The sequence below is a fragment of the Lissotriton vulgaris genome, unplaced genomic scaffold, assembly GCF_964263255.1.
Source record: "Lissotriton vulgaris unplaced genomic scaffold, aLisVul1.2 SCAFFOLD_768, whole genome shotgun sequence".
Taxonomy (NCBI): domain Eukaryota; kingdom Metazoa; phylum Chordata; class Amphibia; order Caudata; family Salamandridae; genus Lissotriton; species Lissotriton vulgaris.
In genome coordinates, this window is record NW_028246725.1 from 104,286 (window position 1) to 117,471 (window position 13,186).

The 13,186-nt window shown below is 48.4% G+C and overlaps 1 protein-coding gene across 1 annotated transcript in view; it reads left to right on the forward strand.

Annotated features, from left to right (window-relative positions):
• LOC147665769 (trinucleotide repeat-containing gene 6B protein-like) overlaps positions 1-13,186 on the forward strand; it is a gene marked incomplete at its 5' end in the record, with an annotated part of 535,565 nt that overhangs the window by 88,138 nt on the left and 434,241 nt on the right. The window contains 3 exons of the mRNA XM_086949498.1: positions 1,434-1,615; positions 2,238-2,312; positions 2,547-2,592. Of these exons, the coding sequence (XP_086805624.1) occupies positions 1,434-1,615; positions 2,238-2,312; positions 2,547-2,592 (303 nt within the window). The remainder of the gene's footprint in view (positions 1-1,433; positions 1,616-2,237; positions 2,313-2,546; positions 2,593-13,186) is intronic.

The window sequence follows — 13,186 nt, forward strand, 5'->3', positions numbered from 1 at the left end:
AAATAAAAACAGTGGCCTGTACTGTGGGTATGGCAGGGGCTTCATTGACTTGCTCACCTAGAGCGGTGCTATTCATTGGACACCCTGACCACTCATTATTGATAAGGCTGGCACTTGAGCCTGGTTGCGTTCCCTTGATTTGAGCTTGATCTACCCGGATAACTCCTTTAAACAGTCACAATGAGCCCTGCAGGGCCCGACATTATCCTTGAGACACTTTCACATGCTACCAGCTTCGAGTCTGTCGGGGCGATGCACTGCTCTTTTCCAGAAGCATTGCCCGCATTCTGTGTATTAAGTGATTCTTACCTCCCCATCCCACCTAGTCATTAGACTATACGTAAGAATGTAGAATACTGCACATGTTCGAGAACTCAGAGCCCGCAAGATGTGGGATGGAGATCTTGATTCCCCCTTGTCTTATGATTAGCGGAGGTATTGTTGCGAGCGCTCTCTCCTTATTATGGGCTTGCCTTGTTTACTTGAAGTACTTACTCCATGTCAGGAGATCAATCATTACGATTGCTGTATTTGGTTCGCACAGTATAGTCCACGCCCTGTATTCTATAACTATTGCAGATCCTCTGAGTGCTGATTGTGTAGTTCCCCCCCCCCCCCCACTTTCCCTCCCCTCTATCCCTTGTTACCTTTGTTTTGCTCTACATGTACGAATCAGAACAGTACAACTACTATTTACCGATGACAAATGCAGATTTATGATCCTGTCGGTGATTTGACTGTATTGCTCATGTATATGATTAAATGGCAATAAAAATAATTATAAAAAAAGGTTAATTTGCTATTCTATTGAAGACTGCATGTATATCAGAGGGTCTTTTCTGGATACATAAAAGCGCCTTCCAACTCCCGCTTCAAGGGTCGCAGATCTTGAACTTGTATCTGCAGTTTCTAATGGCCAAAAACGAACTGCTTAAATGTCACCGAGCTGGACATGATGTAATAGTGCAGGCTTCTACTGTTCTTAAAAGGACAGCTTTTGTCCTAGATGATGATCTACATTTCCATCCCAAGTCCTGTCTAATTTTATGTCAAGGTATTTTAAGCGGTGTATTTCAGCCAAATGTACTGTTATATTATCATTTCGGTAAATTTCTTAAAATGTAAATATTGTTGTTTCAGCTGGGGTCAGAGTTCAGGTAAAACAATTATGTGGATAAACTACGTATCGGTTATAGCTGTTACTGACGTTAAAAGTATACATATATGCTGCAGTGTGTTTAATGACTACGTGGTAACTGTTTATTCTCCGTCATGGATTCATAGTTATTATTCAATCTAAGGTGATGGGGAAGCGGAACAAGCCCCTGTCCTGTTCGGAATATCCTAGTTTTACAGCATGAAGCTCCTAAAGGTTCATATATGCTACATTATTCATCTATCAGTCTTGTTATGGAATTACATTTTTGTTCCAGGTGCAAAATCTATGCAAGATGGTTGGGGTGAGAGTGATGGAGCACCTGTGTCTGGCACACGTCACAGCAGCTGGGATGAAGATGAGGAAGGGGGCGTCTGGAACAGTGCAGGCACGCCAGGCAGCTCTTCCCACAGTGCCGCTGGTTGGGTGCCTGGCAGTGCCAAGAAGCCACAAATCAAGGTGAGGTGAAAGGTTCTTCTTGTGCACTGAACTGGGATTAAATCCGCTGTAAATAATAAAGATGCCAGAAGCAGCAGAATGTCTGGGCCTGCCCATAGCTCACCATTTGTTTTGTAGTTGTCTTGATAATTTGCACTGTAGAGTAAGGCAATTTTTTGAAACGTCACAACTCGTGCAAAATTCCTTTGCACTTCACATGAGGCCAAGTCTGGTATATTCCGCATGCACCCAGACACACCACGACTCGAAAAACAAAGTCACTGCTACAAAGTAATTCCTCCTGCTGGTTTAAAAGTCATTGTGCTTTGAAAATGAGCAAATATTTTAACCCTATCCCCTAGCTATTTGCGAGAAATTCTGGCTGCAACTTTGACTGGAATTCTGGCTCTTTCTCTTGCACTCCCTTTCCTCCATTGCTATTTTCTTAGCTAAATCAGGTGATCTCGTTCCTGTGACATGCCATTGCAAATGGTTTAGTTGATGGGGAGGAACATGGCCTAGATTTTTCTGTGTTTGGCACAGAAGCAGGTGTATTTACCCTAGACTTTAATAATGAGCAAACCTGGTGCAGGATCTACTGTCGGTGTAGACATCTATCTCATAGTATGTTTCCTTTGCACAGGGCTCTCTGAAAGGAGGCAATGCTGAGCCATGGATCAACCCATTGTCCAAGCAGTTTTCAGGCATGGGCCTGCTGGTAAGTATGACCTTCAGTTGTGGTGTACTGCTGTGTTTAGAAGGAAGTTGGGAGGGTGTATTCCAAGACACTCTGGTGAGGAAGGCAACAAGAGCAGGTTTGTAGCAAATAAACTGTTAAGTCAAAACGTGTTGGAGGAGTATTGATCTTCTTAGGTTGGGGCGGGGACTCCTGCAAGCTTGTAGGGTTGGCAGTTGCTGATCCTCCCTCATATCTCTATTGTTATCCTCACAGAATCAAGCGGACGATCCTTCTGGCAGCAAGATGGACTTGTCTGTTGGTGAGTATAACTAACACACAGTGCAGAGCTGGTAGTGTGTGGGGGTTTTCTCATGGCTTGGCTGTAAGTCTGGAAAATTGGGGCCCAACACACTGCACTAAGGTGTCCTTTGCACATTTTGAGATTAATCACTCACCTTATGCTTGAATGCTGGACCTCTTTTGACAGTAAGTGGTAGAACCCCTTTTCATGTTAGTAGAGATTAAGGCCATTTTGAAATTGACAACTACTGTTCAGGGGCTGAAGTAGAATCAGTATTATTTGTGTTGTGGTCGTAAACCATGTGATTGTTTTAGCTGACTACTTAGGTCCCATATTGAAAGAAAAAGTTGTATGCTACCAACTGATACTAGGGGTGTAAACCAAAACTGGTTTTTGAGCAGTAAACGCTTTATTAGCCATTGCCATATAACTCTACTTGAATAGACTGTATATCCATCTTGTAAAGTCAAACTTTACTGTTTCAGAAGGTAGCAGGTGCCTATAGACTTGTGACACCATCAAAACGCATGGGTGTTCTACTTATTGGCATGACAAAAGACAAAGCCCGGCACAATAGTTCATTATTCGGCAGAGGAAGTGTGAATTGAGGCTTTTCATTGCAATGCATTGTCAGGGTTTGAAGCAGCCTGCCCTAAAATGAGATTTGGCTTCTTAACTCTGCCTCCTCCTGTTCCTGAGCTTTCATTTTTCCTTTTCTAAGGGAATGATGAAAATGTCAGTAACAGCCTATTTGCTGTTTTAAACCCTGGTTAATCCTAATTGCCCTTTTAAAGAATGTGTTCTAGGCATGTGTGCTGTAGATAGACATGCTTTGCATACTCCTTCCATCTAGTGTTGGGTCCAGATGTTTGCAAGTTGTTTTTCTTCGAAGAAGTCTTTTCCAGTCACAAGGTAAGGTGACTCCTCCTTTTGGTTATAATGTGCATGGGCATCAACTCCATTATTAGATTTTTTTTCTGTCCACCATCGGGTTCTGACGTGGTTTGCAGCACTCCGGTTTGAAACCATTCTTCAGGACCCCCCCGGTGCAAACCCACTGTACCCTCGTCTGTATTGTTTGGTACGCGTTTCACCATTTTCCGCATGTTGATGAAATAGGAAAACTCTGTCTTCGGTATAGAAGACATGGGTTCGAGGCATGTGGGCTGCTGAATTCATATCTATGCAATAGTGTTGGGTCCGGATGATTGCACATTGTTGTCCTGGAAGAGTCTTCGAAGTATCACGAGATAGGTGGCTCCTCCCCTGGACTACAGTGCGCATGGGCATCCTCTCCATCCTCAGATTGTTTTTTCGGCCAATGGGTTCGGATGTATATTTGTTAACTCAAGTTCGGAATCGATAGAAAACTTTATATTTGGCCAAAAGGCCTCTAGGTATCGTCGGTATTGTCTTTGCGATCGGTGCTGAGTACTCGTTCCAGCTCAATTCTCGAGCCGGACGTCAAGAAGATCCGCGTGGCTATTAAGCACTAAAGGCCCGGTCGACGCCAGAGGCCTTATCGACGATCGATGATGGAACGGAGCCCATTCAAGAGATGTCCCGTTTGCAACTCCAAGTATCCTCGCATCGATGTCCACCCGGTGTGCAACAAGTGCCTGTCTCCGGATCACGATGATGCCAGCTGTATGGCTTGCTCACGGTTCCGATCCAAGAAAACACTTCGCCTTCGACGCGCAGCGTGGAAGGAAGCCCAGCAGACGGCACCTGACCCGGTGAACATCTTCGATGCTGAGGAAGATGAGGGAGTCGAGCAGGAGGTTCAAGGGAACCTGTCGGATCCTGCGTCAGAGATTGACTCCAGTTATGACGCAGAGGATGAGGAGATGGTCGAAAATGAAGACGTTGTCGACGAGGTAGGAGACGACGATGAGGCCTTTGGGGCTGTAGAAGATAGCTCGAGCGAGGAGCTAGGCCCAACCGTTGGTATGGGGGCCGAGACTAAAACACTCTATAAGGCTCAGGTCGAGGGATCGCCACAAGGCTTTACCCAAGATCAAACGCATACTTCTACAGCCTCGCTTCAAGGCCCGTCTACAGACAATTCAAAAGAGCCATCGGTTGATCGATCGAAATCGAAACAAAAGACATCGGTGACTACAAAACCGAAAGCACCGGAAACAAAATCGAAACCGAAAGTACAACTTATTATGGTCGGATCGAAGGCTTCTGATCCATCGGCTCCGACGAAACTAAAGAGTGCTATCGACCCGGAGAGGTCGCTAAAGGGTGTCGAGCCTAAGGCCGGGGCACCGAAGAAGGTGGTCAAGGACATCGACCCAAAGAAGTCGGCGCCGAAGACCGTAGACACAAACAAAGGACTCGAAACACAGAAGGTTCTCGATCCTAAACGCCGACTCGACAAAGCAAAGGTCAGCAAAGACCTCGAGCCCAAAGCAAGCAGTGGCTCTAAGGACCCCGTCGAGTCAACACAACCATCTGCCTCTTTCTCAAAGCAGGTGTCGGACTCGCTGCACCGCATTAAGGAGAAAGCTATAGCTGTGGGACCGAAGGCCACTCCACCCCCAAAGACAGTCAGTAAAACTCCAAAGGCGTCGGCACTGATTAAGTTTATACTGCCGCCGCCGGTGACACCTAAAGCGTACGCCCCTAAAGCGGGCGTTGAGGCGGCCAAGAAGGTGCCCATGGGGCAAAAACCTACAACTACTGAAGGGGCAACAAAGCATCGACAGCCTCTGCAGGAAGATCAGTCGAGGCAATTCATCGACGCTGAGACTGGTAGACTTTCCATTTACAAGCGAAAGATCGCCCCAGAACAGCCTATGGAGTCGTATAAAATTCCATTAAAGAAAAAGAGGGATTCTGCAACGTGTCCTCTTCTTTTTGAACCTCTACAACAATATGGACAAGAACCTGCTCCTTCTTCACCCACACATTCAGATGTGGATGTAGGGGATGGTGACAATGAGGATTACAGTTATCCTGTAGACACTGATCCAGAAGACCACACTGAACCCTGGACAGACACTGTTGACCCAGGGGAACCACAAACAGCCCCTGACATTCATATCTATGCTGTTAAAACCTCACCTACAGAAGACACGGCTGCGTTTAACGCGCTTATTGAAAGGGCAGCAAAAAATCACGATGTCCAGCTCCATGCTGACCCTATTGAAGAGGACTTTTTATTTGAAACCTTCTCAACGTCAGAGAGAACTTTAAAGACTCTACCCATGCTAAAAGGTGTCCTGAAACACGCTGGAGACATCTTTAATGAGACCACAAGGGCAAGAGTGATAAACACCAGGATTGAAAAAAAAAATACAAACTAGCACCTGTGGACCCTACATATATCAGGGGACAGTTGCCGCTGGACTCTCTGGTTGTTTCAAAGGCTCGTAAAAGATGCTCCTCCCCCTGACAAGGAGTCTAAAGTGCTAGAAGCCTCAGGGAAAAGGGTGGCAGCTCAAGCGGCCAATGTCTGGCGCATATCTAACACACAGGCACTCTTAGCCAGACACGACAGGGCTCATTATGATACACTTGAGACCCTGTTAAAACACCTGCCAGATGAGTATAAGGAGGCAGCAGAAATGCTAATACAAGAAGGGAAACTTATATCCAACGCATCTATTAAGTGAACGCTAGACGCAGCAGACACTACAGCCAGGGCTATTAATGCGAGCGTTATGTTACGAAGACATGCCTGGCTGAGAATCTCCGGCTTCAAGCCTGAGATACAAACCACCATACTCAATCAGCCAGTTAACCCTGATTACTTATTTGGCCCAGAAGTGGACACCACCTTAGAAAAAATTAAAAAGGACACAGACTGCAAAGTAAATGGGGGCTCTACAGTCGCAGCAGTTCAGGGGTGGTTCTTTTCGTCGCTCCAACAATAGAGGAGCTTCCAGAGGCCAGGTGTCCCAGCAGACACAGTACAGTAAAGGAGCCACGCAGACCACCTACAACAAGAACAATAGGGGTGGTTATCGTGGAAACAGCACCAAGGGCAGCGACCTGCAGGTGTGTCACACCTAGGACGGAGAAAAAGTACAAACACTCCTCTCAGGATCCTCCCTACATTCAGGGATCCGTCACAGCAGACTCCATTATTGCGGTAACAGCCATGGAGAGGGCAAACGTTCCAACATCCACTAGCTTATATAAGAATGTATGGTGCTTGAGTTGGAAGTGTACGGTGATATTGTCCATAAGCGACATGGGTGCATGCTGAACCGCGGTCTACGCTGTCTTTTACAGAAACGGCTTACAACAAATGGCTCCATGTTGATTTCACTCTGGGTCCACAGGCAGTATTACATTTGCTCACGCTTGCAGCCCAGTAAGTGAGACCGAGCACTCGAAACTCGTTGAGAGCAAACATAACTGCATTTTGTAATCTGCAGTTAACGGAATGAGTGAGAGGGAGCAGTGTTGTGCCCTGACTCGCCTGCTGGCGCAGGGGGCCACAGGTGTTTCAGAACGACTGCGAGCCATGGTACATTTCAAATTCGTCCTGACCATGCAATTTCCTGCCCTACTTTTACCAATTTGTGCATGCAGGTGGCTGAGACAACTTCTAGCCATAACTGGACACGTGATCACGCGACACGGGGTCTAACAGAGGGGTGCCGGTACGTGCAGATTTGGCACCCTTAAGGTAAATACGATCTATTGGCATGTCGAAATGTGTGGTGCATTGGTTACGCCCTCGAGAGACCCTTCAATTGAAGGGGTGTAGTACTATCTCCATAGTGCTCTGGTTTTTATTCACACAGGTCCAGTTTCTATTGAGAAGACTGAGGATAGATAACCCCTCGAATGCCCTGATGAAATCGCTTTTGGAGCGATGAAACAGGTCGGCTTGAGGATAAAATAATTATGGTATACTATTAACCATTTTTAAATGGCAGGTTTTGCAGCAACAGAAAAAAACGAATAGCCAGCAAAACCATGCCCTGTTTTACTAATTTGTCTGGTTAGGGTTTTGTTTATGTACACAATATTTCATATCAGTGTGTATATGTTTGTCACTGGTTTCTTTTCACCACTATTCTCACGTGTGCACGACTATGCGTTTTTGTGCATTTCTGTCTTTTCACATAGAGAGAGTGACCAGTGATGAGAAGTGGGTATACCGGTAATTGCTAGCCGGGAACCCACTCAGGTGTGACTACCGAGAGGCACTCTCTCTATTTTCTACACCTTTTTCTGGTTCTGGTTGTAGTGAATGTGGACCTGTGTGTTTTTACAGTGAACAATTTCGCATCTTGACCATAGGACTAGTGTTATTTGACACATCCAGGGGATTTATATTGATAAGATATGGCACCCCGGTTTCTGGTCACATATGTGGATGTGTCTCCAATTAGGTGAGGCTTTAGTTGATTAATTGTTGTGTGAGTGGGGGGCAGCCTTACCTATTACCTTCCCCCTTAACCCCTATAGATTGATAATCCATCTCTACAGACAAATGGGTGTTAGGAATTATCCAATGTGATTATTGCCTGGAGCTTACCGACAATCCTCCACGGTCTCAAAAAATTTCACCAGTACATTTACACCTATTCAAACAGGAAGTCCAGTCTATTTTGCTAAAAGGAGCCATACCGTACCATTATAATATCAAGGGTCAGGCGTGTACTCCCTATACTTTCTAATTCCCAAAAAGAACGGCTCCTTGAGACCTATTCTGGACCTCGGAGACCTAAACCACTACATACGGTCAGAACATTTCCACATGGTGACACTTCAACAAGTGCTCCCACTTCTACCAGAGCAGGGCTAAACTGGGAACCAAAACTGACCCTGGCAAAGTGCTTGGCTGGCCCACCGGGGGTTTGTGGATGCGGCCGAGCTGTTTGCCAGGGCCGGTTTCAGCAAATTTGTTACAGGGTACGATATTGCAGCTCTGCTGCTAAAACGGCCCTGTAACAAAAACAGCCACAAGGGGCCCAAAACCGGCCCCCATCCTGGCGAACCACCAGAAAAATGCCCGGTGCCCGCTGTGGCCAGTCCAGCCCTGTACCAGAGGGCGACTTTATGTATACTCTAGACTTGAAGGACGCATATTTCCACATTCCAATTCATCCCGCTCATCGAAAATACCACTGATTCATGATAGCGGGTCACCATTACCAATTCAAACTACTACCTTTTGGAGTCGCCACTGCTCCCAGGGTATTTACCAAATGCCTGGCAGTAGTCGCAGCCCACCTGACAAGATAGAACATCCACGTCTTCCCATACCTGGACGACTGGCTTATCAAAGCACTTACCAAATGTGTCTTCATTACACTCAAGCCACTATTCACTTACTTCACCAACTAGAATTTATAGTGAACTGGTTAAAGTCTCACCTACAGCCTTCGAACTCACAAACCTATCTGGAAGCCTCAATAAATACTCAAAAAGCTGTGGCCTCTCCCAATACAGCCAGAATTCACAGCATTCAGTCCCTTCTCACTCAGTTTTAACCCAACCAATCATTACCAGCAAGAGTGTTCATGCCATTGCTACGGATGATGGTGTCTTGCATTGTAATGGTTCCCTACGCAAGACTTCACATGCGTCCCCTTCAAGAATCTTTAGCAATTCAGTGGAACCAATCCCAGGGTCAGTTAACCGATCTAGTGTTGGTAGATGGCCGCACCCATCGCTCTCTGCAGTGGTGAAACCCACTGAATGTATCCAAAGGGCAGCCCTTTCTCTACCCTGTTCCACAGACCGTGCTAATAGCAGACTCATCGCTCACTGGTTGGGGCGCCCACCTACAGAATTGCACAATCCAAGGGTTATGGAGTCTGACATACAAGAGTTGCCATATAAATCACCTAGAGCTACTAGCAGTGTTTTTAGCGCTCAGAGCTTTTCAAACTCGCCTCATAGGCAAAGCAGTCCTAGTCCGCACAGACCACATGAAAGCGAACTTGTACAAGCCATTTCAAAATGGGCTATACACCACAAAATGACAAAAGCTAAGTAATTTACTTTTAGCATGTTTGAAGTTTTTCAATATTCTGTGTAAACCAATTCCACACTGGGAACAATTTTCAAGAAAAGCAGTCAATACAATCCTATGGGAGGAAATGGAGTTAACGGTTTACAGGTAAGTAGTTATTTGTGGGAGTTGGTATTCTGGGCTTAGTAACAATCCTTGTAGCATGTGTAGCTGTAGATGCACAAGCTCTACATATGTCCAAACCGACTGGCGGGGGAGAAAATCTCAAGTGATGGCTTAGATTTGATCAATTGTGGGCTACGGAATCTTGTGACTCAAAGCTTCTTAAAGGAAAAACAGCTTGCACACGTCCGTACCCAAAACTAAATGGCAATAGTTTGCAGGACATGTGACTCTGCAGTTCTGCAAGCTACGAACACATGGTTACAGGGTAAGTAATATGCTCGAGGCATATGAGCTGCAGATAGTACACTTTTGCATAGATCCCCTTCTGCTGTTGGGCTTAGATGCTTGCACCTTGTTGTTGTCTTGGAAGAAGTATTTTGTGGTCACGAGATAGGTGACTCCTCCCTGTGGAAGATAGTGTGCATGGGCATTGACTCCATCTTCAGATTGTTTTTTTCCGCCATCGGGTTTGTATGTAACTTCTGCGCTCCAGTTCGGCACCATATACTCCAAACCTTTTCGACACGCAAACCATCATAGACTCGACTGTATTGTTTTCGATCGCGTGATCTTCGACGCGCTCCTTGAATACTCGATTCCGGTCATCGACTTGGGCCGCTGGGCCTATCAACGCCATTCGGGCCTACGGCTCATGGAAAGGACTCATTTAAAAAATGCCCCCAGTGTGGAGCTAAATTCCCACACAGTGACCACCCCAAGGTCTGTAACCTGTGTCTTTCTCCTGAGCACGACAAGAATAATTGCCAAGCCTGCGCTTCCTTTAGATCCAAAATGACCATCTGTGATCGCCGGGCCCAACGACAAATCATGGCGCAACAGGCAGCTCCGGCACTGGTGAACATCTTCGATGAAGGCCCGATGTTCCGGAAGAGTATTCTGAGGATCTGAAAATCGTGTCCGAAGCAGACGACTCAGACCACCCCATCACTCCAAGCTCACGAGTGAGTACAACTGTCCCTCCCCCAATCCCACTTTCAAAAAAGAAGGCCCTGGTCAAGACGTTGCCTGCTGGTCCCAGTCGCAACCAAAAATAAGCTTCAAAAGCCCGCACTCAGGAGGTGTGGGGGGGCGTGGCTTGAAGCCGAAGAGAATGGCCGCGCTGTGAAGCGGCTCCTCTGCCTGTAATAGCTAACAGACCTCCAGACATCCGCTAGTGCTGCTGCCTAGCCCGGGGTCAACTGGGCACACATCACTGTCCCTCCGGGAGCTCCCGGCCGCTCTCAATCGCCCGCTGGATCTCCCGGTCAGCCGCGCTCGGATCCCGGCGCCTTGATCGTGTCGGCCCAAAATGGCGGCCGCTACTCGCCGGACCTCAGAGTGAAACTCCGGGACCGCCACACGTAACGGCGGACCCCTGGCGCCTGCAAAACCCTTGGTTGAGTTTGGAGGAGGCGATTCCCCGCCAGAACAGCCTGTCCGCGCGCCGGTGACCCCCACGGGTAGGGAGCGAGGCGGCACACACTGGTTTCCCCTACCCGCCCGGCACCATTACCTAGGCGAGCCCCCGGCTTCGGGCCTACTGCCGGAAACCCTCGATGTGCACCGGCTACCGCTGATTTCCTTCGCCCTGGGAGACGAATCGGACTGGATCCACACCTGACGGCCTGCCTTGCCCTTGTCCCGGGGGCTACAACGTGGACAGGTCAGTGTGTGGCCAGGGCCCAAAAAGACATTACAACTTCTCCCCGGAGGCCTGCCGGGGCACGTTACGGCGGACACTGATCCCCCCTAAACGATCGCATTGCCAGGGACGCCTAATGGGAGAAGAGGCCAGACTTTGTGGTGCTTGATCCCCCTGAAGACCCCCCAAATTACACAAGGGGACACTTACTGTTGGCCTACATCCAGCCCACCGGCCCCGCAAAGGGGGATTCCTCCCGCCCCACAGTTCCGCATGGTCACCTCCTCCCAGGCCTTGGGAGCCGCGGTCCCTTCGGGAACTGTGGTCACAGAATAGTGGGGTGCGCTTCCCAGTCTCCCCCCGGATCATCAGTGAGCGGCTCCCTCTCCCCCCCTCCTGGCCTTCTCCAGAGAGTACGCCGCCGTCGCGGCCCCCGGTAAGGCCTAGCTTTACGATGGCCTCCAATAAAGGAAATCGGCCTTCCAATCAAAGGCAACTCAATAAGCTATCGTGGGGTTCCAAGGGGGAACCTAAAGACACGGCTCCAGATGCTACCCTTAAAGCGGCGACCCCCCCTCCGCAGGGGAGGGGCCCCCCCACACTGGACGATGTCATGGAAGCGATTGCAGGGGTCCGCTCCTCACTGGAAACCCGCATCGATTCGGTAAACATAGAAGTGACGTTGCTACGCGCCGACCTACGGAAAATTGACTTTAAGGTAAAAGCCATTGAAATCAAAACCCAGGCGCTCGTTGATGATACCTCCACACTGCAACAACAGGTGACCCAACTGCAGAAACAACATCACCAGATGGAGGTGCTCCTTGACGATTACGAAGGACGCGCTCGACGCAACAACCTCCACATCCTGGGTGTTCCCGAGCGCCTTGAGGAGCCGGCCACTGACCTCTTCGTGGAGAAACTGGTACTACAACATCTCCAACCAAAGCACCGCTCCAACTATTTTTCCATAGAGAGGGCCCACCGAGTCCCGGGGTGCAGACCGAAGCCGGGTGCTCCCCCCCGCCCCATCGTGGCCCGTGTATTCAACTTCCGTGACCGGGATGTCATCCTCCAGACGGCACGAGCGGGACCGCCTTTAAGAATAGACAATGCACAGATCACGATCTTTCCGGACTTCACCATGAAAGTACAGGCCGTCGACGCAGCTTCCTGGAAGTGAAGAAGGCACTCCGTGCACAATCCATCAAGTACTCCATGTTATTCCCTGCGAAACTCCGCATTGAATCGGATGGGAAAACCTGGTTTTTCGAATCCCCCGCTGATGTTTGGGATTGGCTCGAAGGGTGGCGCCAGTCGACTTCCACCCAAAATCGGCGTAAGAAATCCGCTGACCGCTCTGACGAAGTGGTGCCGCCGGAGAGTCAAGACCTGTTCACGGACAATGTGCAGGAAGAGTAACGACCCAAGGACCCAAGCTGGATCGGATTGGCAGGCCGCCTGTCCTTGAGCCAGTGGGCTCGCCGTTTTGACCTTCAGACTTTACTCCTGGATTGAAGCTACATATCGAACCCTGTTGCTCAGAGACCCAGTTGACTGGAGCACAATCCACCTCTCACTTGAATCACGCCTTGACTCTTCTGTATCCTTTGCTGATTTTCTTCCAATATGGGTTACTTCACCTATTGTTTGTTGATTGCCCTGTACATGTCATTGTTTTAACTGACCTCTCTTAGGTGGGGCACTCGTTCCTCTGGAGCCTGTATGGAGGGGAGGCCACTTAGCCCCAGAAGCCACCTTTCAGATGCTACGAGGTGATAGGTGATTCATTTCAAGACGATGTAAATGGTTCCAACTTCTGACCCTCCCTCTAATGGTTAATTGTTGTATACCACAAG